Source organism: Eptesicus fuscus, chromosome 22 (assembly GCF_027574615.1).
Source record: "Eptesicus fuscus isolate TK198812 chromosome 22, DD_ASM_mEF_20220401, whole genome shotgun sequence".
In the NCBI taxonomy this organism is placed as follows: Eukaryota; Metazoa; Chordata; class Mammalia; order Chiroptera; family Vespertilionidae; genus Eptesicus; species Eptesicus fuscus.
The window spans coordinates 30,819,689-30,845,613 of NC_072494.1; the positions used below are offsets into that span (position 1 = coordinate 30,819,689).

At 44.2% G+C, this 25,925-nt stretch overlaps 1 protein-coding gene across 2 annotated transcripts in view; it reads left to right on the forward strand.

Annotated features, from left to right (window-relative positions):
- Nucleotides 1-25,925, forward strand: part of KCNH1 (potassium voltage-gated channel subfamily H member 1) — a 264,356-nt gene that overhangs the window by 20,166 nt on the left and 218,265 nt on the right. For both annotated transcript variants that reach the window (XM_008145998.3, XM_008145999.3), the window contains exons 4-5: nucleotides 11,973-12,101; nucleotides 17,166-17,284. In XM_008145998.3, coding sequence (XP_008144220.2) covers nucleotides 11,973-12,101; nucleotides 17,166-17,284 — 248 coding nt within the window. The remainder of the gene's footprint in view (nucleotides 1-11,972; nucleotides 12,102-17,165; nucleotides 17,285-25,925) is intronic.

Here is a 25,925-nt window from a genome sequence, read left to right on the forward strand (position 1 = left end):
TCTTCTCTCTCATCAGCTAAATGTTGTTACTTGAACCCATTGTGTATGTTGGGAAAAAATGAATTGATGACTCATACTATTTCTCCTGGGAACATTTGAATGTGTCACTGGCCAATCGTAATCATTTTCCTGCCCAGAGTTAGTATTTTTCCTGTTGGTTTATTCATGGTGAATTGCTGGCTTAAGGCACTTGTAGACTATATACCTTCTAGGGGGAAGGGAAGGGATGGGACAGAAATTCTGTGTGGTTCATCTTTGTATCTACCTTTCACAGCTCTTGGCACAGCAGGTAACGCCAGCAGGTGCCCAGTTAAGAGTTTCTGACTCCAATTTTGTTCTCCTAGTGACCTCAGTTTTCCATTGTAGACAATATTGATAGTCACAGTGCATTGTTAATTTGTATTTGTTTTGGCTACTTCCACAAAGTATGTTAAAGAAGTTTGAGGTCAGTCCCCACGCACAAGGATAAAGCTTGCTTTTCCGAGGAGAATGGAGAGCCGCTGTGTTAGAAGTATGGAGCCTGGGTATAGGGCCACAGCAGGACTGCAGAGGTGTCCAATACCGCTTTGTTTTCACAACACGGTTTTGTTGGTAAAGAATCCTGTCCTTTATATATAGGGTTGGATGGTAGGTCATAGGTTCCATAGAACATTTCCAGAGTGGTCCCAGTGGCACAGGGCGATAAGTGTTTATTTCGGTGGCGTTCCAAGTGACGTGTTTTGCTCTGGAAAGCAGAGGGCACGTGCTGCTTTGATCTGGAAGGGCCCAGGACTTGTTTTCAGTCTGGCGTGTTGGAGGAGGCAGGTGTGGCTGGTCACCTGGGCAGATGCTGGTCTGGAGATCATCTCTGGGCATCCACAAATCCAAGAAGTTGGTCCTGTAGGTTTCATGTTAGAGACGTTGCCTTGCTCCATCTCTCTCCTTGAGCCGGTGGGTCTAGCGACCTACCCGCTAGTCAGCATAAGAGGAATGAGGTGAAAGACGGTGAAAGCCACGCCAGTCCTTCCACTCTGGACAACACGGCCAAGGGCGACAGCTCTGACCAGGAGCCCGCCGCAGTGGCCTTCTCCGCACGTGCGTCCAGCTGATGGAGCGTGAAGGGTTTTCCACGCCAGCAGCTTTGCGTGCTGGATGGTGTGAATTTCCCCACAACACACAATACTAATTGGGCAGGTGTCCCACCAAAAGAATTTTTGCGTTTCTATTCTGCTGCGGAGGTTTCAAGCTTCATCAGACTGTGCATTTATCTTGCTCAAGTTCAACGATACGTGTTTGGCACCGAAGGGAGAGAGAAGGAAACATAATTTAAATAGAGTTAGTGATTCACTTGCCACTGCCTTCAGTGAGCATCTGCCCCCCGAGGCAGTATAAGATGAGAAAAGGGAATTTGCTCTTTCCTCAGCTGCCTCCAGGATGAAGGTCTCCTTGAATCTCACGCACTGAAGGCGATTCTGGCGTACGAAGTTCTGTTCTTCAGTAGACGTCGCCTCTGTGTGTGAGTCAGTTAGTTCAGCTGAGTTCTACAAAGAGTCAGCATCCCTTCTCTCCCTGGAGGTTGACTGAGTGGGCTCACTGAGAGACGCATGCCAGCTTGGGCACAGGGCTCTACCGGGGCTGGGGACTGAATCTGCTCAGGCCGATGCACTAACCACTAAGCACACTGATCAGGGCTAGGCTTTTTTTTTTTTTTTTAACAGCGTTTTATTGACCTACTATGTCAGACACTAGGCTTGCTGCTAGGGATTTGGTTTTGGCAAGATAGACGCAGCTTCTACTCTTATAGCATTTGCAGGGGTGGGGGCAGCATCCACAGGACAGAGCCATAGTGTCTTTTGTTTTTTTTAAAGGACCATTTATTTTAAAGAATATTTTTATTGATTTCAGAGAGGAAGGGAGAGGGCGAGGGAGAGAGAGATAGAAACATCAATGATGAGAGAGAACCATTGATTGGCTGCCTCCTGTATGCCCCCCCACTGGGGATCGAGCTGGAAACCCGGGCATGTGCCCTGACTGGGAATCGAACTGTGACCTGGTTCATAGGCTGATGCTTAACCACTGAGCCACGCCGGTCGGGCGAGCCAAAGTGTCTTGCTGGTGACACCACATAGGGGAGTTACTTACCCGCAGCTCAGGAGGTCAGGGAAGGAAGTCATCCTTGCAGACAGGAAGTCCATGCAGAAACTGAAGGATAGGTGGGAGTTAGGCAAAGAGGAGGGCAAAGAGTACCCCAGGCTGTTAGAATGCTTAATTGAGTTTGTGATGCCACTTGCTATTGCCTTCAGTGAGGAGGTAGCAGGTGAGAGTGAGCCCTGGAGGTAGCAGGTGAGAGTGAGGAACAACAGGGCTTCTCAGACTTGGACATGCCCGAGGAGTCACCTGAGAATCGAACCACTATTTCCATTCAGTGGGTCTGGGGAAGGTCAGAGATTCTGCTCGCAGGTGATGGTGATGCTGCTGGTCCACCTGTCACACTCTGAGGAGCCAGAACAGAAAGCAGCTAGTGAAGGCTGGCTTCCAGGCCTAGGGTGTGTCTTTCTTATTTTAAATTAAAATATATATTTTATTGATTTCAGAGAGGAAGGGAGAGGGAGAGAGAGACAGAATTAATGATGAGGGAGAATCATTGATCGGCTGCCTCCTGCACACCCCTACTGAGGATCGAGCCCACAACCTGGACATGTGTCCTTGACTGGAATCAAATCCGGGACCCTTCAGTCTGCAGGCTGACACTCTATCCACTGAGCCAAACCAGCTAGGGTGTGTCTTTCTTTATGGCCAACTCCCTGCACCCAGCATGGTGCCCGACACAGAAAGTGCTCCACCAAACTCATGGAGTAATTACATAAAAATGTAAGTAAGTGAAGGGTGGCCAATGGGGCTGCAAGGTTACTAAGGGCCGACGACACAGCTACACACAGCTACGTTAAAAGAGTTTGGAATTTTTCTTAGGAGCAGCAGTGGTGGGGAAGGAGGGTGGGGGTGAGGGGCATGGAGGAGCTTTAAGCAGGGTTAAGCAGATAATCAGATTTTCACTTTAGGAAGATGATTCCGGTAGAGTGTGGGGATGGAAGGGAGCATTAGAGACTGGAGGTGGTGGCTGTTAGGAACCACCCTGCTGGTGACAAGATGAGTGTGGCCTCTTCAGGGGACCAGGCAGTTGAGAGGGTGAGATGTGGGTGTCGGGGGAGAAGGCGGGGGGGGGGGGGGGAGGCGGGAGGGGGGGGGAGGAGGAGCCTGAGTGCAGGACTTGGTCTGTGGTGCCCAATGATTGGCTCTTCCTCAGTTTGCCCAGCCCCAGGCAGTGCCCAGGAGGTGGGAAGCAGCACTTCTACTGTCAGGACTCCTGTCTGGTCTGAAGTAAATCTCTCCAAGAATCTAGCAAAGAGCCCGGCCTGGAGGAGCTGCTCAGCGGATGTTTGTTTTAGTGACTTTGAAAGGCTAGTCCCCAAGAAACAGAGGAGTGAAAGAGAAGTATGAGATTCAGAGGGAGGGCATTGAAGCCGGGGATGGAGCAGTGGGGGGCTGGACTGACGGGCGATGCCCCGGAAAACCAGACTGAACCTACGTGGATGGGAGGAGAGGAAGGAGGAGGCAGAGTTTGCTTCTGCTTTCAAACTTTTGGTTCATTGGATGGAAACTTTCAGCATTTTGAAGCAGTGTAGTGTCCCACGGGGGAAACGGCAACCCCATGGAGATTTTTAAAATGTGAAATGTCATCATCTAAAAGAGTGCTTATTTTTCTTTCTCATTTTTAAATTAGTGCATGTTTACCATGGAGAATACATGAGGGTATATAGAAGAAAAGCAATCACGTCAAAGCCTCAAAGACTCAGAGAAATACTCCTATACTCTTAGCTTTTTGGTGTGTTTCCTTTCATTTTTTGCCTGTGCATGTGTTACATAATTGATATTTTGACATAGATGCAATTTGCAATCATACAATTATGTAATCTTCATCACAAAAATTTCCCCATCATTAAAATTCCCCATAAATATCATTTAGAAAGAAGTTTATTGATACTTTCTCTATTGTTGGGTATTTATAAGGCTCCAAATTTTCTTTATTAAACACATGTTAAAGTGAATATCTTTGTGCAAAGATATTTTGTGGACTTTATGAAATTTTTCCTAGAAGTTGAGTGTTACTGTGTCAAAGATTATGAACTAAGATTTCTGAGACATTTTGCCAAACAGTGTTCTGGGAAATTGAACCCATTTCCAAGTTCAGTTGAAGATTACGAGCATCTGACTCATCATACCATATTAGGATTTAATAGTATAATTTATCAAATTGCCTACAATTAAATTTTTGTTTTTGTTTAGTGAGTATTTTTAATGCTAGTGAGATTGAATAGTTTTCCTACTTACTATTTTAAATTACTCTTTTATGTTACAGTAATTGTTCAGATTCTTTGCCCATATATTCTATTTAATTCTGGTGTTTTTCTTACTTATTTTTATAAGCTTTTTAATAAGTTGTTTTGATTATTTTTTCTCCTCTCCCATTCTTTGGTATTTGCAAGGACAACTTTGTAGAAAGGAACTTCTTTGATAAGCATTAATGTGTTTCTAACATTTTGGGGAGTTGGGAGTAGAAGGCTTCATAGTGTGCTTTGGAGTGAGTATATGGAATATTCATATCTTGAAGGATGCATTATTTGACAGGTCTATGTCTATTGGCCAGTTGAACCAATAAACGTGGGCATTTTGGTAGCGTTCTATATTTTGTGTTGTTACTTAAGTATTTCTCAGTACGCTAGAACATTTTCTTACATAAATGACAGTCATCATTAATAAACTCATTCAGTAAAGATTCAGGCAGTCACTATTGTGCTAGTCAGTTACTTTCTCCATTTTCCAAGCAAGAAAATCAGGAAGTATCAGCCCTGAATGAAAACAGCACACCCTCCAGGTCGCACTCCCCAGCGTGTGACCGATTCCACAACTTATGGCAAGGCAGGTGGCCCCGAGTTCTGGAGCCCTGGGACAGATTCTCCATCAGAGCTTTCTGCCAAGCCAGCAAGGAGAAGCTGCTGGCCAAGTACTTATTGATTACCTACTGCAGGCCTGTGGGTATCCAGATGTAAGGAGCTGACTCTGCCTTTGAGAAGGTTACAATCTAGTTGTGGAGATGAATGTAATAGGAAAACAATATCATTTTGCCTATTTTCCTAATGGATTGTCTTTTACTTATTCAGTGTGAAGAGCTGCTTAGATTAAGGGATATTGATAAATCACACACATAATGAAAAATATTTCTCCTATTAAAATTTTTCTTTATATGTATATATATATAGAAGTATAACATTTTTCAGTCAGTGTTTTCCTTTGTGTTTCTGAGCTTTATCTAATGCTTAGGAATTTATTTATTACTATTTTTTATGTGGTTTTATTGATTTTAGAAAGAAGAAGAGAGAGGGAGAGAGAAATAGAAACATCAATGAGAGAGAAACATCAATCGGCTGCCTCCTGCATGCCCCCCTACTAGGGATTGAGCCTGCAATTCAGGCATGTGCCCTGACTGGGAATCGAATCTGGTGACCTCTTGATCTGTGGGACAATGCTCAACCAACTGAGCCATACTGGCCCAACCAATGAGCCATAATGGCTGGGCAGGAATTCATTTTTATATGTTACATGGCATAGTAGTCTAACTTAATTTACTTTCCACACTGTCTATTCGGTTGTCTCAGTATAGTTGTCCTCCCTTATCTGCGGGGGATACATTACAGAACCCCCCATGGGTGTCTGAAACCCTGAATAGTATTGAAACCTACATATATTATCTCGCCTTTTCCCTTAAGGGAAACACTGGATGGCTTCTCATTGGCATTTCTGAATTGCCAGCATCCTTACTCTTGCACTTTGGAGACATTATTAAGTAAAATAAGGGTTCCTGGAACACAAGCACTGTAATACTGCGGCAGTGGATTTGATCACCCAGGCAGCTACTCAGTGACTAGCGGGTGGGGAGCACATACAGAGCGGAGATGCTGGGAGGCATGGCAGGACCAATAAGATTTCATCCCGGTACTCAGTACAGTTCGCGATTTCACCACGCTATTCAGGACGATGTGCCATTTAATACGTACGAAGTGTTTGTTTCTGGAATTTTCCATGAAATAAAATTGACCGCAGGTAACTGAAACCTAGGGAAACGAAACCACAATAATGGGGGATTTCTGTACTATTTTTAAAGAAAACAGCTCTTTCCTTCTAATTTGAAATGCCCTTTTCTTTATATGCTAAATTCCTACTCATTCCTGGGTTTGTTTCTCTCCTCTCCTTTCCAAGAAATCCTTCTGTAATTTTTATTTTTTTTTTCAGAGAGGAAGGAAGAGGGAGAGGAAGATAGAAACATCAATGATGAGGGAAAATCATTGATTGACTGCCTCCTGCGCACCCCCTACTGGGGATTAAGCCCACAACATGGGCATGTGCCTTGACCGTAATCAAACCCCGGACCCTTCAATCCACAGGCCAACATGCTATCCACTGAGCCAAACCAGCTAGGGCATCCTTTTGTAATTTATTAGATATGTAAGTTTGATTAAAAAGGCTTTCCCACTAGTCTTCCCCACATTTAAAATGGGGATAATGTCTTAGTAGCAATTTCATCTCACAGAGTTGTGAGAAGTAAACCATGTGTTAGGGGTTGGCTTCATTGTGGTAAGCACTCAATAAATGATATCACTATTTTTATTGTTGCTTTTTTTAGGGCCAATGCCAGTGGCCCTTAATTACTGCGGTAGGTAGTTCCTGTCATTTTTCTTTTCAAAAATTTCTTGGCCATTCTACTTTTATTTTTCAATTTGAATTGAATTTCCATTCATCAAGCTCCAAGGAAAACAAAGGGAAAAAGAATAATTGATATTCTGATTAAAATTGTATTAAGTTTATATATTAAATGGGGAGGTCTGACATTTTACAAAATTGAATTTTCTTATCTACAAGCAGTGTAACTCTCTCTATTTAGATTTTGCTTTTTGTTTTTTAATCACATTTTTATTACATCGAGGTATAAGCATTGATTTTTTTTCCCCCTAGCTTTCCCCTTGTTATGGTTGAGGCAGGTTTGGAGTTTCATTAAATGCCTTGACATATATTCTCTTTTTAAGTCATCCAAACAACCCTGTGAGGTGAGATTGAGCATTTCAATCGGACAGGTGAAGAATTTAAAAGGAAGGGAGAAAGGAAAGTAATAGTTTTAAATACCTATCTATTGAACACATTTTATCTTAAGTAGGCCTATGATCCCCATTTAAAAACGAGGAAAACTGATTCCTAGGGAGGTTAAAGTGACCTGGCCGAGCCACAAAATAAACAAAGAGACAGGGCTCAAACCCAGGACTTGGGATTCCAAATCAGTTGTTCTAATGGCCAGTGGCCAACTATGTCCCCCTGGTGCTGTCTCATCCTCTCTGCGCTAGTCATTTGTCTTAATGAAGTTGACCACAGGCCACTGGTCTGTTTCCTGGGGCAGGCTGCCATTCCCTGGTCCGGCCTCCGGACCTCTCCGAATGGCCCAGCTCATGCAGCCCTTCCCAAGAGCCAATTGCAGTGGTTTGGCCGATTCTGTTGTTGTTGAATGTAGCCTGGCTGCCTGGTTACAGAGAGTACCTGGGAGAAGGCCCAGGCTAGGGAGAAGATGATGGAGGCCCAAAATACTCTCATACACCTGAGCCTCGCTGTTTTGTTATCTGACTGCTGGGGCTGAAAAACCCCACCGCCAGGCTAGGTGTCAGGTTCATCAGTACATGACCCAAGGGAGCTGTGCAGGGGGTGAGAATCACAGAGCGACCAGAAGGAGGAGCTTGACCTGAACTGCCCCTCCAATGGGCATCCTCTGCCAGAAAAGAGCTGCTCTCACAGCAGCAGCAGCAGCCTTTGCTTCAGCAGGATTGTCAGATGCTGTTTCTCCTGGATGTGTGTATTGATCTTCCTTTAGCAGAAAGTTTATCATTGTCTCTCTGTCCTTTTCACAAAAAGAGGACCTCAAATACTTGCTTTTCTTGTTTTTTCCACTGCAGATAGTTGGGCGAGGAGGCGGAATTTTAATTGTGTGCATTTATTTTCTTTCTTATATCTTTATGGAATGGATCCTGCTTCAAAGTCTGGATTCTAGGAGAGATCCCTCTAGGCCAGCTGCCCTGTGCAGATCTAGGTCTGAACGGAGTCAAAGGGATATATATATATGTGTATATATATATATATATATATATATATATATACACACACACACACACATATATTTATTTATTTATATATTTTCTCTCTCTTAAGAGGAAAAGATGGTCTGTGACACCTAGGAGGGACTCATGTTGTCCTTTGGAAGAAGTTCAGAGTGGACACTTTAAACCCATTCTACTTGCTTTTCTAGATTGCTTGGGTAGTGATAATTTGGTAGAGAGGCGGGTCTGAGTGACTGCGAAGACACTGGAAGCAGGATTTATTACTTTGAAACTCAGCAAGCATTTCCAGAGCACCTACCCTGTCAAGGTGGTTGAGTTTCACCACTTCAGGATGGCGGCCTCTGGAGTTGAGCAATGCAGTGGCCTGATGTGACCCTCATTAGATGCCATTGGAATATGGGGTGCTGGATGATAAGGCAGAAAGTAGATCAGAACTCCTTGGAGTGGATTATGATCTAGTTAAAGAGACAGTTCTCAATTGTAAAGGTTTGATGGGGTCATTACATAGGACCATCTTTCCCTGCCCGTGAACAGAACTGATTGAGAGAGATGTAGAAATTGGGCAAATGGAGGATAAAACATCATCTTTATGACTAGTAAAGCTGATCCTGGAAAATGGAGTTCATATCTGTGGGTGAGAGTTTTGTGAAATTAAAGGGAACCTCAACTAAAATAGAGTTGGGAGGGCCTTTAGGGGGAGCTCTCACAGCCTACCACTCATTAATTACCCCAAACAGGAAGAGACCCATACTTTGCATCTCCAACAAGAAGATGTTTCTACTTGACTACCCTGGCCTGGCAACAGCTCAGCCCTTTCAATCACTCTGCCAGTGAAAACCACTGCACTTGGAACTCCCAGCTTTCTCCAATGTTTGTAAAAGCCCCTCCCAATGCACCCCCTGCCCCCCATCTCTTTCCTCTTAAAAAAAAGGTTTCTCTCCTTTGTTCTCCAGACTTGTCTATGGTTTTGCCATAGCTTCCATGACTGGAATTGTAATTCTTTGCTATTCCTGAATAAGCCCATTTATGCAGGTAAAATTACTGACTACTTTATTCTTTTAGGTCAACAGTTTCTTAAAGTGAATCCTGGAATTAGACTTACTTACCCATCCTAGGTAGCATGGGGGAACTTCAGTTCTCCTCCTAGCAGCCATCTGCTCTGTCCTTTGACACCCTCCCCCCCAACATTTATAAAATGGAGAAGCAGAGCAGAATGCAGATTAATCTCTAAGAAAGTAGGTGGGAGAAGTAGTCAAGCTGCCCACGTCCAATTCTTGTCCCCCCCCAAATTAGCAGCCCAGGAAAAAGGCCTGGAGTGTTACATTGAAAGATGTCCCTGTACAGAGAAACATCAGATCAGGGAAAAGAAGGTTCCTCCCTCAACACGTTCAAATGATCAGCTGTAGATGAACTCGAAGGCAATACAGACCAACCATGCGAATTTTTGGTACAAGATATATATTTAGATACTGAAAAGGGCTGATCAGAATAGCATGTGTTTAATGGGGGAACATTTCTGGAAGCTAGCAGTGGGTACAATTTAGTGAAGAGAAGCACTCTGTTTTAAATAGTCTGAACTGTTGAAATGGGGGGAATTCATGATGAGCTGGAACGGTCATAAAATGAAGAGCCCCCTCACTATGACTGACATAGTGGCTCTCATGATCTGGAAGATGTAGGTTGTCATCAGTTCTAGTAGTCATGAATGGAATATAAAGATTGGATGGTATAGCTCCAACGGGAATGTTCATAGGCTGAGCACAGTGGAGGACCCATGGTGGCAGCTGAGAAGGGGAGGGTGCTGGGGATTCCAGCAAGACAGGACTGCTGGTGTTAGACATCAGTCATGGCTGTCCTCTCATCTGATTTAAAACTTCGATAAATTAGAAGTGCTTTCTGGTTTACCCCCTTAAACGAAAATCGCTTCAGGTTTTCTTTAGAGCAGAAAGAAAATGGTTTTTTGATTTGTTTGCTTTTTGTCTTACCAGCGAGGATACACCCGAGAGCTGTGGGTACATAGGCTCAGTTGGTGTGATGTTTTCTTTTTCGTTTTCTGTTGCTTAATTGAAAATGATTTTAAACCCCACAGCTTCTTAGGAGGGGACTGGGAGAAGCAGTAACACAAGCGTTCCAAAAACAGTGGGTAATTCAGAGGCCACATTTTCTTATTTTGGAAAGCTATTTGTGATCTTTGTATAGTGGATTTTTTTTTTTCAAAACACATTTTTCTTAGTGACATTATAATCCAGTTGTCTTCTAAGAGCGCCCAGACACTGGCAGTTGAAAATTGTGGAAAGGGAAAATGGACAGAGAATGAAAATTAACTATAGATGAACCCATAGATAATTAAGATTTAAGGTGAACATTTCTCTTTTAATCTATTTGCTGCCTGTTTTACATGGGGTAGTCATATTTATATATGTATAAAGTGGTATAGCTGGATATGTAAACTAGTTATTAAGTTAGACTGGCTAATCCTAATGTTAATCAAAGATGTCTGTCTATCTGTGTTGAATGATATGGAAACTGATGTGATTGTGGGCAGAGAGACCCAGGTGACCTCTTGGGGATCTATTTCCATCTCCAAGTTTCATTGAGCTATTTGCTTTCTATCTCCTAAAATAAAGTAAAATAAATACTGAGCCCAGTGCCTGGAAGCTTCTCTAATACTTAACATAGGGAAATATTGATTATATTTTAACTTGAAAATGGCTCTAAAATAGTATGTAAAATACTAGCCCAGATATGCAAAATTCAACAGATAGTAGGTTCTTATATGCCCGGTGCTGTTTTAGGGACTGGGAGACAAGAACTAGATAGGGAGGGAGGGATTTGTCATTGCTCTGTGTCTCATTTAATTTTGTATCACAGAATTGATCGGTGAGACTTGCTGATGTCCTCTGGAGATAGAAAACACTTGTTTTCCCTCATTATGTTTTGGAAGCTGGAGGCTGACTTGGTGTAGGTATTTGGCCGATACTTGAGTGGGTATATGAGAAGTCAGTGAGAGGAGCCCTGCCCAGCTTCTCCTTCTGTGGATTAGGTCAGTGCTTTGGAAGAGCTCATTTATCCCCTACTTTAGCTCAGGAGCGAGGACTAAAAGTTGAACCACTTTCATTGAGCTTCCTGAGGTCCTAATGTAATCACAACCCCAAACCGCCTGGAAAACTCCATTTCTCAGGGAGCCTTTGCTGGAGATTCATTGTGGTGATTCTTCCCCTTCTTAATGTGTTGTCACTTGCTATTGTATTGGACCTTTAGAATGTTTATTTTGGGGAGAGAGACTTAGAAATACAGTTTCTGGTCCCTGGTTGATTGAGCGTATGAGCCACATTGGATGGATTCCCAAACTGGATTTTGACCCTGGGGCCCTTTAGGAAATTTGGGTTTGCATGGTTTGCCGGCCATGTTGGCAGTGCCCATTCTGGCCCCTACTCTTTACTCCATCACATGGTCTACAGCAAGTCTTTGTGTCTCTGGACCTTAGCTATTACCATACATGTGGAGGGATTTTCAACCCATTTTCTAATAGTTTTACAAGGGTTAAGAGCTCTGCGCTTACAACATTATTTTAACAGGAGAAAAGCCCCACTAAGTAGTCACTGTGAAGGTTTTTATTCCAGCAAGAAGAGAAATTAATGGTATAATAACCCCAGTACCAGAAGGAGTGAAGTTTTTTTTTTAATTAATATTTGTAGCTATTCATTCTCAAGTCTTTGCTTCCATAGCCCCTCAAATGAGAATGCAAATTACTGACCAGCCTTTTGCTATTTCTTTCAGGGACACCTGTGTGGTTCTTTGTGAAAATTGCTCCAATTCGAAACGAACAGGATAAAGTGGTTTTATTTCTTTGCACTTTCAGTGACATAACAGCTTTCAAACAGCCAATTGAGGATGATTCATGTAAAGGTTTGTAATTCTGATTTGTATATTTGTGGCTTTTTTTTTGCCTGCATTGTGAGCCGCATTACAGAGAATTGGAGGTTGCCAAGGAAATCTCCGCACAAAGATCAAGATTTAAACTTTGATATTAAAGCGTTTTATTGCTCTGGAATGTATTGAGGGAGGAGAAGGGGAGAAGAAAAGCTTTGTTTAGGAAAGCATCTGAATCAGTTTTATACCTGTCCAGATCAATCCTTTCCAATGAAGTTTAGAAGAAGGTAGTTGGGCACCTCTGGCGTCATCAGAATCCTCTTGGGTTTTCACATGACAGATGTCAGTCACCTAAATGAGGTAGTCCTTGGCCACATTCATCTTTATATATACACACACATCTTTAAATTTGACTGAGTTCTAGGATTTCAAGATTGTTAAAGTAGATTTTAGTCCATTTCTATCAGTGTGGTTGAGTAAGTCTGCAGCCAGTTCATTTATTTGGAACATGGTATTAATGAGCACGAGTAACATTTCCGTGTGTGTCATTTAATCAGCTGTGACCACAGATGTTATCGTGCACCTCAGCCATAGCACATGCTTGTTTCGTTTGAATAATATTGGAAAGGAGACAGCTCAGATTTCTAGAATAACTGTCCTCCTGAAGAGGCCCACTCATCAGGATATGCAAAAGATGGCACGTTGTTCCCAGAGGTTTGGGACTCGAGGGTGTCATGGCATTCTTTCCCATCCTTCCATCCCTCTTCCAACGCGTCTACTCATGATAACTGGGAGGCTAGGGGCGCATTCAGACTGCAGTGCTCCCTGGCTCTGTGCCTGTGGTTGACTTCCCAGCTCTGCCAGAGAGCTCTGCGCCCGTGGTTTCCCGAGACACAGCAGAGATGAGAGTGGAACCCAGGGGAGGCAAACTGGGGCCTATTATTCTGGATGTGACCAGATTGTGATTGTTAAATGGGAATTATAGGAGGAACTAAAGAGCATTAATTATGTGGATGCTCTCAGGGGCTGTGTACTGTGAGAATATTTAAAATCCTAGCACATTTGGGCGCTCACACTTACAGAGCTCAGAGCACAGTGCTGTGTATACCAGTGCATTCTTTTCTTTTCTTTTTGCTTTTTACTGATAGTATAGTAAATCAGTTTCAGCCTGCCTTTTGGTTTAAGACTACAGCAGGCGTGAAGTCTCCCACCTGCAGGCTCCCTTTCTCCTGCAGATGTGGGATGCCCTGCTTTCTAGCTTCTGACGGGAAGATTTCTCAGTGCAAGAGCTATTACTTGGTGATAGGCTCACTCATGATTAAGTATCATCTTGCTACCACCTAGAAAGGCCATTTGCTTTAACTGAATCAACTCACAAATAATATTTTAAAGGGAATCAGATATTGTGACACTTACTTTTGCAAGTTTTCTCTTAACAACTTAAACTGAGTGATTAGGTCGAGCCAGAATGATAGGCTCTCTGAGCCCCCTCTTTCATTTAATATGTAAGCTCCCATTGGAACATTTTTAGGTGACGTGTAGGTGCTATTTAGTGGGAAAGGCATACTCAATAGAGAACACGCCTCACATGTCACCTGCTGTCTGCATTTGATTCTCCTGAAACCTGAAAGAAGAGATAAGTCACATTTGTGTGATAAATGAGACTCACTTATATGAGTGATGTGCTGAGACTCACTTAGGTTTATTTTTCAGAAATAAAATGTTCCACTTCATTTAACCTGCTTCAATGATGTATTTCCTACACACACACACACACACACACACACACGCACGCACACACTTTCGTCCTCAGTGTATCATGCCTAGTGGATCATGCCTAACACCTCCTCCAGGACATGCTTTATAAGCCTGTCCATTTCAAAAGCCATGGCAGATACGCTTAGGCCCTCCCACTTGTCATGTCACTGTGCCCCTGGCCCACGTCGATTTGGTGGTCTGCTTAGGACAAGGTCAAATTTTATACTAGTCTGTTTATGATGGAAGAGCGTGATCATTCTCCAGGCCTTGTTCATAAGCCTATAAACTGCAGTTCTGGCCTCAAGGATCAAGTTGAGGTGGAAAATGAGCTGCCCTGTGGCTGGGTTGCTCTCTGACTTGACATTTCTCCTTGGGTGTGCTCTCTCACTGTGAGAGCCCACAGATCCAGCGGCGGCGTCTCGGTCCCACACTTCCACCAGCATTCAGGGTCTTAAGAGTGTTGCTGACTTAGTCTTGTTTAAAATACACTTTTGAGATGGAAAGGAAGGATGGATCATCCAAAACCCCAGGAAAATCCCCCGATCCTTGCTCGTTGACATAATGGCATGAGATGCTTTCCTATCATCAGATTAGTCTTTTTTAAAAGTCACTTGTGCTGATCGTCTTTAAAATGATTTTATTTTCTCTGATCATGCAGTGCCTAACTTTGGGTTTGGGAATGGGGCAAGTGCATCCTAATAATGGGTTCAAGAAACCAGTTGGTGCCCAATATTTTCCCACAAACAACCCACAAAGGGGTAAACACATGGCAATAGTCTATTTAACACCTGACACCATGTAACTGGCCTTTCTCCCAGAGCTCTGAGCACAGGTGATGGGCCTGGGAAGGCTCTCTGAGCCCCCTCTTTCATTTAATATGTAAGCTCTCATGATCCTTTTGATGAATTATCCAGGCCCCTGACTTCCTCTTCTTCTCTTTTCTGTCCATCTTTTGGCTTATTCCCTTGCTCTCTGACAAAAAGTACCCACAGATGGTATGGAGCAGGAATGAAGGCCAAGCTAGGTTTGCTGCTTGGGAACAGCTCTGGGGCGTGTGTGTGTGTGTGTGTGTGTGTGTGTGTGTGTGTGTGTAGGGTGGATGAGAAAGTGGAAATTCTTGGCTGAAATAAGAATCTGTGATGCTCCAGGGGTTTTATTATTTCTCATCTCTTGCTTTTCTGTCATTATGGGTAATTGGGAATAGACTACAGTGTATTTTTCTCTGTCCCATTCTCCCTGCTGAGCCAGGAGCCTTGGGCAAGTGTGCTGGGGAGAGCCGGAGTGTGAGGCTCAGGCTCTTCTCTCGGCATTGCTCACCAAAGAATGAGTCACCCCTCTTGTTTTTTTTCTCAGACCCCCACCAAGTAATCTCACATTAAAAGGAGCAAATCCATTTTCAAAGATGCATGTATTGACTTCTAAATTTATAGTTAAACTTGATCCAAATACAGACAACAAAAGGAATGGAAAATTCCAGAGGAGATTTTTGAAGGCCAGAGGTTTAGAATATTTGGATATGAGAGCTCTGGCAAGCGGTTGTAACTGCCGACCTGTTTTAATGCGTCTTCATGTGGGAGATTTGTGAGGCACTCTTGGGAAAGAAACAGAGTAATGGATACAATCCATGGGCCCCTTCTCCCGCTCTGGTGTTACCATTATATCTTATTCCCTTAGGATGATGGAGAGGTGATGATCCAGTGATTGCTACTTGAAGACATTATTGTAGATTTTTGGTTATTTGTACCTTGATAGGGAAAAGATGGGGGAGGAAGACTTGAGGACATTTAGGCAGTGTCCACATTGGCCATCCATCCTGGCCCCATGTGTCCATTGTTCCCTTCTGGATGTTGCGTTATGGCACCAGCTCCTCTCAGAGAATCTGTGACTCTACAGATTAGGACGGCCTTCCCACGGGGGTGAGGATACCTTACAGGGGTCCTCTGCAGCTTCTACTCAAAGTGACAGGACATGAGTTCCCAGGGAGGGGCCTGTGGATGTCTTTCCTGGTATCCCTGGACCTCCTCTCAGAGGAGCTGGAGTTCCATTTCTTCTGGTCTGGGGAGAGTTGAGGGCCATTCTTCTGCTTAGCTGCATTGTCCTCTGGATTCGGAGTCTGTGTTGGGAAGGCGCTCCAGGCACTGAATACTGCCAAACTTTAAAGGACAAAAAACTAAGTCGCCTTGTCCTGATTTTAGCTGTCATGTAAAAATAGTTGCATGCTCTGTTTATTTACTGGGGACCCTCAACTCCAAGCTTGGCCTTGAGAAACCCAACAGGCTTTCAGGGGTTTTGTGAGGCAGTTGCCTTGGTCAACCTTGATGCAAATGGGTTGTTGGATTTTGGAAGGGACAGTTGTCTTTGGGGACCATAAAAAGATCACTCATATGTCTTAAGTTCTCAGTAAAGATCACTCATACATCCTAGATTCTGGGTATCAAGTGGGCTGGATTAGAAAAAGATCAGTATTTTCCTTTCCCTGGATAGACTGGCTAGTCCCGATGGCCAAGGAGGCCTCGAGACAACCTCAGCTATAGCCTGTTGATCAGAGCCCATTTGTTTTACCAGGCAAATGCACCCTGACTGTGGGGAGGTAGAGTTTTTTAATTTTCACTTAGCAGATGAGATAACTAAGCCCAGGTAACTTGTTGGGGATTACAAAGCTGGAGGCAGAGATGGGATTTGTATCCAGATTCTTTCTGGACTCTGGATCCTGAGTTCAGTCCGAGTCTCTCCGAGTTTCTTGTTTTAAGGGGACCTGTCACCAACTGTCCTTCTCCCAATCCCAGAGCAGACTAAAGTCTGCCAGTGCTTTCCCCCCACTTACCCATGGATTAAATTCATTTTTTATTCTCCTGGTTTTGGAGAATGTAATGCATGGAATGGCTGATGGACAGCTTGTCCATTTGAAACCCGGGGTGAGCTGGGTCTCTGCTAGATCAGATGCGGGGGTTGAGCTCAGTCACACGGTCAGAGAAGAATCATGATTGCCTCTAGTGTCTGGCCGGAAAGCCTTGGGCCAGATTGGAGAGATCTGGGTTCTAGACTCTTTCTAGTTGTCTAGGCACTCTGTGCCTCAGTTTCCCTTTTGTGAACAGGTACTAAAACTTGCCCTACCTAAGTCACAGAGTTATAATGAGGGTACAGTGAGAGTGCAGGGGAAAGCTGCACAGATTTGAGCATCTCTACGTGCTTTCCTGAGCAGCAAGGCTTCATTGTGACGATGGGGAGGGAGCTCAGGAAGACCTGAGGTGTCTGCTTCTGACAGTGTAACTTGTGGTGTGAGTCTCCGTGTACCTTCAGGACGTGGCTGAACTTGTCTCTTTTCTCTTCCGCATGCTCCAGGCTGGGGGAAGTTTGCTCGGCTGACCAGAGCGCTGACAAGCAGCAGGGGTGTCCTGCAGCAGCTGGCTCCCAGCGTGCAGAAAGGCGAGAACGTGCACAAGCACTCCCGCCTGGCTGAGGTAAGGGCGAGGGTCAGCTCATCTTACACTTCACCTCTGTGGGGCCCAGGGGCTGAGGAAATGGTGCACAGCGAGTGTGCTGGCTTCGAGGGGACCTTCAGGATCCCAAGACTCTCGACCTGGCTGGGCTGCATACCACGATGTATGACTTTGGGTAAGGGACCAAACTCCCATATGTAATAGGGACTGCAGACAGCTCTGTTCCAAGTTGCTTGAGCTTACACGTGTCAATTCACTTTTTTGAAGGAGTAGGGAAGGAGCTAGGGAGCTAGAAGTGCTATATATATGAAAGGGGGTTGTACCTGTAGACCATAAATATATATATTTTTATTTGAACAATATATACGATCAAAGGAAAAAAAGATACAGGAAGCAAAAGAAAATAAAACCACGTATGGTCTCACTAGCCAGGATGGTATTCTCCCTTTTGCTGGGACAAGTCCTTGGGTGATATTCACACTTTTTGGTATCATGTAATTTAAATACTTAAAAAACTTAACTATAATGTTAATTATGTTAGATGATGAGGGGATAAGAGAGCTTAGCATATACACTGAGTGGCCAGATTATTATGATCTCTGAACGCATAATAATCTGGCCACTCAGTGTGTGTGTGTGTGTGTGTGTGTGTGTGTGTGTGTGTGTGTGTGTATTAGAGGTCTGGTGCATGAATTCGTGCATAGGTGGGGTCCAGCCAGCCTGGCCAGGGGGAGGGGACATGGGCAGTTGGCCGGCCTGCCTGCTGGTCGAGCTCCTGGTCGAGGGGACAATTTGCATATTAGCCTTTTATTATATAGGATATACACTGAGTGGCCAGATTATTATGCGTCCAGAGATCATAATAATCTGGCCACTCAGTGTATACACAGGTATATGTTTTATATAAACATTCATAACAAAATAAAAAATATAACTCAACCTGCTCTGTAGTTTTCTCCACTTAATACCCTCTAATGTACTATACAGTTTACTTATTTATTGTGTTTATTGTCCACTAATATGTCCTAAGCGCTTAAAACAGTGCCTGGCACATAGTACATGCTCATCAGTAGTAAGTGTTTTTTAACTGATCAAATGGATGAAAAAAAGGAAAGGATGTTAGTGCTTTTGTCTACCTGTCTAGCATAAGAAATTGCTCATTACTTGGCAATGTGAGGCAGACATCTGGGTCACATCCCAGGGGCTAGTAAATTTTAGTTAACTTGGCTAGAGGCTTGCCAATTTTATGGATCTTTCCAAAGAACCAGCTTTTGATTTTGTTGATTTTCTCTAATGGTTTCTTGTTTTGAATTTTATTGATTTCTTCTCTAATTTTTATTATTTCTTTTCTTCTGCCTACTTTGGATTTAATTGGCTGTGGTTTTTTTTTTTCTAGTTTCCTAAGGTGGGAACTTAGATGATCGATTTTTGATCTTTCTTCTTTTCTAATATATGCATTCAGTGCTATAGATTTCCTTCTAACCGCTGCTTTCACTGCAGGCCACAAATTTTGATAAGTTGTGTTTTCATTTTCATTTGCTTCAAAATATTTTTAAATGTGTCTTGAGATTTCTTTGATCCCATGTGTTATTTAAAAGTGTGTTGTCCAAGTATTTTTGGATTTTACAGTTATCTTTCTGTTATTGACTTCTAGTTTAATTTCATTGTGGTCTGAGAGCAGACATTGTGTAATTTTTACTCTTTTAAATTTGTGAAGGTGTGTTTGATGGCCCAGAATGTAGTCTAGCATGGTGAATGTTGCAGGTGAGCTGAGAAGAAAGTGTATTCTGCTGCTGTTGTCAGGTATATCCAGGTGACTGATGGTGTTATATAGATCCTTACTGATTTTCTGCCTGCTGGTTCTGTCCATTTCTGATAGAGGGGTGTTCAGGTCTCCAACTCTAATAGTGGGTTCATCTATTTCTCCGTATGGTTCTATCAGTTTTGCCACGGGATTTTGATGCTCTGTTGTTTGGTGCATTACCATTAAGGATTGTTATGTCTTCTTAAAAATCGACCTCTTTTTCATTATGTAATGCCCTTCACAATCCCTGATAACTGTTCTTGCTTTGAAGTTTGGTCTGTCAGAAATTAATATGGCTACTTTAGCTTTCTTTCTTTCTTTCTTTCTTTCTTTCTTTCTTTCTTTCTTTCTTCTTTCTTTCTTTTTTTTTTTGTTAATCTATACCCAAGGTTTGTGGGTTTTTTTTAGAGAGAAGTGGAAGGGATGGAGGGAGTGTAAGAGAGAGAGAGAGAGAGAGAGAGAGAGAGAGAGAGAGAGAGAGAGAGAGAAAGAAAGAAACATAAATGTGAGAGAGACACATTGATTGGTTGCCTGCTGCATGCACCTGGACTGGGGCTGGGGATCAGGTATGTGCCTTTGACCAGAAATTGAACCCGCCACTCTTTGGTGCATGGGCTGATGCTCTAACCACTTAGCAATACCGGCCAGTGCTCTAGCTTTCTTTTGATTAGTGTTAGCATGGTATATATTTCTTCATCCTTTTATTTTTAATCTATATGTGTATTTATATTTCAAGTGGGTTTCTTATAAAAACACTAGAGGCCCAGCGCACAAAATTGTGTGTGGTAGGGTCCTAGGCCTAGCCTGCAGTTAGAGCCATCTTCTGCCTGCTCACCAGTCCCCAGTCCCACCCCGCCACCACTCACTCTGGTTCCCCATGGTTCCTCGTTGGCCATCCAGCAATCGGAGCCTGCGGGCCAGGAGGAGGGACCAAGAGGTCTGCCTTCCGCCTGCTTGCAAGTCCCCAGTCCCACCCCGCTGCCACCCACCCCAGTTCCCCGTGGTTCCCCGTTGGCCATCCAGTGATCGGAGCCTGCGGGCTGTGGGGAGGGACTGAGAGGTGGTCAATGCACCTCATAGCGACTGGCCCATCAGTTGTTCTGGTCATTATGCCATTATGGTCGCTGGCCTTTTATTATATAGGATAGGATATAATTGTCTCATTTTTTAATCCACTTTTACAATCTCTGGTGTGATTGGCACATTTAGACTATTGATGCTTAAAGTGATTATTGAGATAGTTGGATTAATATTTACCATATTAGCTCTTTTCTGTTTGTTCCTATTTTATCTTTCACTCTTTTTCTGCCTTTTGTAGTTTTAATTAAGCATTTTATATGATCCTATTTTCACTCCTTTCTTAGCACATCAGTTATACTTCTTTTCTTGCTTTTTTTTTTTTAGTGGTTGTCCTAGAGTTTGCAATATACATTTACAACTAATCCAGGTCTATTTTCAAATAACACTGTGCTGCAAATACCTTATAACAAAATATTCCTAATTTCTCTCTCCTGTCTCTTGTTTGTGTGTTTGTTTGTTTTTGGTGTGTGTGTGTGTGTGTGTGTGTGTGTGTGTGTATGTGTGTGTATGTATGTGTGTGTGTATGTGTGTGTGTGTGTGTGTGTGTGTGTGTGTTTGTTTTGGTCATTTATCAGGCTAGGTGTCCTCTGAGCTTCCCAGCGTTATAGTTTTGTGTCTGGCATGAATTTAGAGAAATTCTCTATTACTATTGCTTCAAATGTTTTTTTTTTCTGTTTCTCACTCCTCCCTCTCATATTCTCATTACCTATATCTGAACTCCTTTTGCAGTTGTCCCACAGTGCTTGCACATTCTGTTCTATTTTTGGGGGAGTCCTTTTTCTCTTTGCGCTTCAGTTTTGAAGGTTTCTATTTGACATAGCCTCAAACTCAGAGATATTTTTCCTTAGCTGTGTTCAGTCTCCTAATGAGCTCCTTCAAGTCATTCTTCATTTTGGTTACAGTGTTTTTGGTTCTTCCTTTGAATTTCCATTTCTCTGCTTACATTATCTACCTGGTTTAATGCGTTACTTTTTCCATGAGAGCCCTTAGTCTATTAGCCATAATTTTTTAAATTCCTGGTCAGATAATTCCAACATCCCTGAATGTCTGGGTCTGGTTCTGTTGCCAGCTCTGTCTCTTGTGTGTGTGTTTTTTTGCCTGTGAGTATGCCTTGCAACTCTTTGTTGAAAGCTGGACTGGGTAAAAGAAATGGGCAAAGAGGCCCTCAGTGAGGTGGTGGTAAGGTGTGGGGGAGAAGAAACATCTGTAGTCCTGTGATTAGCTACTGCAGTGATCCTGCGCCCCTGGGCTGTGCATTTCACATATCTATGAAAGAATAGGGAAGGAGGCAGTCTAGGGTCAGGGAAGCATCAGGCCACCGTGCAGATCTGAGAGAGGCCGTGCCATCCCCACAGGGCCCTCTGCAGCAGAGACGCCAGCGAGAGGAGTCCTGTCCCGGGACTCAGCCACCTCCTTGCCCAGCTATTGGTAGGTGCTTCCCTGGAAAGCTCAGGCTTCTGTCCTTAGGAAGCTAACAGGAGTCCGTCAGCTAACTGCACACCTGCAGCTGGGCAGAGAACCCTTTCTGGGAGCGGAATCTGAGAGGGCACAGCTCCGAGTGCCACCACCTCGTCACTGTCACTCCTTCTGCCTTGGTAGGGAGGAAGTTGTGGCCGGTGTACGATCCACTCTGTGTGTGGCCTTCATGCAGGAGTGGCCCTGCTGGGGTTTGGTCTGCCTGGGACGACTCTAGTGCCAGTCGCTCTCTCCAGGGAGCAGCTGTGGGCAAGACGTGGAGGCAAGCCACCTTTTCTGTCACACCCTCTCACTTCTCCCGTGTGAAGGAGCCAGGTCAAGATATAACCTGACGTATGCACTTGTGGCTAGAGGGCAGGCACATCCATTCCACCATGCCAGGGGTGTAAGTGCTCCTGATACTCACCAACTCATTATAAGATCTGGTAGCTGCCCCGTGTGCTTCTGTTTCTCATTTGGATGACAGGAGTAATGGACGGAGGCAGCGGTACAGGTTTCAACTCATTTGGCAACGTATTTAGCTGTGTGATTTGGGGCAAGTCATTTCACATCTTAGAGCTTCTGTTTCCTCCTCTTCCTTCTCTCCAAAGGAAGGTAGTATAAGTTCAAATGCGAACGTGTACCCATGAGATTAATGAGGCATAAGGAAGATTCTGAGTACAAATATGTTGGCATATAGTAAATGCGCAATAACATTAGATTTTGACTCCTGGTTCTTTATATCCCTTTAGAAAAATTTCCTCAAGTTTCAGAAATAAAACAGATTCTTTTTTTTTTTTTCAATTTCTTTATTGATTAAGGTGTCACATATTTGTCCTCATCCCCCCCATTCCCATCCCACCCCCCTCCCCACGCATGCCCCAACCCCCTGTTGAACTTAACCGTTGGATAGGCTCATATGCATGCACACAAGTCCTTTGGTTGAACTCTCCCCCTCCCCCCACCCTCCCCTATCCTCCCTCTGAGGCCCGATAGTCCGATCGATGCCTCCTTGTTTCTGGTTCTGTTCTTGTTCATCAGTCTATGTTGTTCATCATTTCCCCTAGATGAGCGAGATCATATATCACTAGATATATACTTATAAGAACTGAATGTGAGACGAGCAATAATAGTTATGCTGACAGGCAAATGAATCAGTCTGTAGTGAGTTTCTTTCTGGACCAACAGTTCTTTTGAGACCCAATTTCAATGTCCACCAGTTCCTTATGTGTACATGTCAGCACTGACCCCTCAGCTCTGGATGGTGGACAAATGGTGGTAACAGAGGTCCGACTCCCTCTGGTTTGGTCTCGGCTGGACCCAGGGGCATGGCTTCACCCGGACTAAGGGGCACGTGGCCTCACCCAGACCCAAGGGGCGCGCAGCCTCACCCGGGCCCGGGACCCAGCCTCACCCGGATGGATCCCGGGGCACACGGCCTCACCCGGACCCAGGATCCGGCTCCACCCGTACCCAGGGGCGCAAGGCCTCACACAGACCCAGGGGCACATGGCCTCACCCGGGCCCAGGGACCCAGCCTCATCCGGGTCCAGGGGCGCGTGGCCTCTCCCAGACCCAGGGGCGCGTGGCCTCACCCGGATCCAGGGACACGTGGCCTCACCCAGACCCAGGGGCGCGTGGCCTCTCCCAGACCCAGGGGCACGTGGCCTCACCCGGACCTAGGTGCGCGAGGCCTCACCCGGATCCAGGGACACATGGCCTCACCCGGACCCAGGGGCACGCGGCCTCTCCCAGACCCAGGGGCGTGTGGCCTCACCCGGATCTAGGCGCGCAAGGCCTCACCCGGATCCAGGGACACATGGCCTCACCCGGACCCGGGGGCGCGTGGCCTCTCCCAGACCCAGGGGCACGTGGCCTCACCCAGGCCTAGGCGCGCAAGGCCTCACCCGGATCCAGGGACACATGGCCTCACCCGGACCCAGGGGCGCGCGGCCTCTCCCAGACCCAGGGGCACGTGGCCTCACCCGGACCTAGGTGCGCGAGGCCTCACCCGGATCCAGGGACACATGGCCTCACCCGGACCCAGGGGCGCGTGGCCTCTCCCAGACCCAGGGGTGCGTGGCCTCACCCAGACCTAGGTGCGCGAGGCCTCACCCGGATCCAGGGACACATGGCCTCACCCGGACCCAAGGGCGCGTGGCCTCTCCCAGACAAAACAGATTCTTTATCAGATTTTAAAGCATAGAGGTATATAAAGTAGAAAGTGAAAGCTTACTGTTTCTTAGAAGTAACTTTTTTTAAAATCAGAGCATGTGTTTTATTACAAATATTTGTATATAGGATTTCTATCAATTTTTTGAAATGAAAATGTGAGTCATACTATACATATTATTTTCTAATTTGCTTTTCTCCCCACTTACTGTAATATTTGGGATATTTCCCTAAGAGCACATATCCCTTTTATTCTTCCTTTTAAAAATATGTTTTTATTGATTTCAGAGAGAGGAAGGGAGAGGGAGAGAGATGGAAACATCAATGATGAGAGAGAATCATTTGATCGGCTGCTTCCTGCATGGCCCTACTGGGAACTGGGCCTGCAATCTGGCATGTGCCCTCATGAGGAATTGAACTGGGACCTCTTGGTTCATGGGTCAGTGCTCAACCACTGAGCCACACTGCCCCTTTATTCTTTTTAATGGTTGCTTTGTATTCTGTTGCATGACTATATCCAAACCTGTTTAGCTCTCCCCTGTGGATGCATATTCAGGTTGTTACTAATCTTCGGTACTTACAGAGAATGCTGTAGTGAATACAAACAAGGAGTTGTATGTATAGTTTTGGTTTTAATTTAAAAATATTTCAAGCTTTCAGAATAGTAGAGAGTAATTTGACCAAAATTTATTTACTTATACCATCTAGATAGTAAATGTTAGTTTCTCACTTCAGATTCTTTTTAAGAAATTTAAATATTACAGGTAATGTTTAGGTCCTTTTAGAAGTTATTCCCAGAAATAATCACCATACTGAAGTTGTATGTCTGCTTGCTACTGAATTTTTAATATTTTTATTGCTTACGTATTTATCTGTAAAACATAGAGTGTGATTGGGTTTTTAATGTATTTACACAAAGTATATCACACCGATATTTTACAGCTTGCATTTTACAGCTGACATTTATTTTTGAAAGCGTTTTATTTTGCAATAATTATAGACTCACAGAAAGTTGCAAAACTAGTACAGAGTGTCCTGCACCCTTCACCTAGCTTCCCTCAATGGTAACATCTTACATAACTATAGTACTACTAGTGGCCCTGCGCACGAATCCGTGTGCGAGTAGCTCTCTGCTGCACTGTAGCTCGCTGCCCCGCCCTCCTGCTGATCGGTCATTACTGTCACGGCGTAATGACTATTTGCATATTACCTCTTTATTATAATAGGATATCAAAACTAGGAAACTGACATGTGTAGGATATTACTAAGTAAACTAAAGACCATATTCAGATTTCATCAGTTTTTATATGCACTCATTTGTGTTGATGTGTGTGTAGTTCTATGCAATTTTATTTCATGTATAGCTTTGGATAGCCACCACTACCACCAAAATCCAGACCTGTTCCATCACCACCAAGGATCTCTGTTATATACTAGTAACCCCTTTATAGTCACATCCACATCCTTTCCCTATCCCCTGGAAACCATTCGTTTGTTCTTGATCTCTGTAATTTTGGTATTTTGAGAATGTTATATAATAGAATGACATAGACTGAACCTCTTGTGATTAGCTTTCTCCAGTGTAATGTCCTTAAGACCCACCCAGGTGCATGTAGCAATGATTTGTTCCTTTTTCTATTGTGTGGATATACCACAGTTCGTTTAACCATTCACCCATTAAATGACAGTTGGGTGTTTCCAGGCTTTAGCTGTATGAATAAAGCTGCTTAAAAATCCAGACACACAATATGGACATACTTTAAATCCTCTTTCTTGGTGTTCACTCTCTTCTTGTGGTGAGTTCATTTGTAACTGGGGTTTTTGGTGTGAGCGCTTTGGTTCTCCTATGGCTGAGGCATGTGGATGCCGTGGTTGAGTTTGCCCAGATCACATACTATAAGGTTTCCCCTGGTCCTGTAATGGTTTCAATCCAACCATGTGAACAGTATGTCTTGGGCTTCACACTCATATATGGCACAGACTTGGGGTTCTGATTTCTTGCAGACAATCCCTTTTCTGCCCAAAGTTTCAGACAGATGGCTAGTTTCCTTTTCACATCTCTGAGATATGGGGTGGAACTTTTCTATTCAGTGTTTCTTTATCAGGGCAGCCCTTTGTCACCCTAGCAGGAGCATGGGGTTCCCCTCCCAG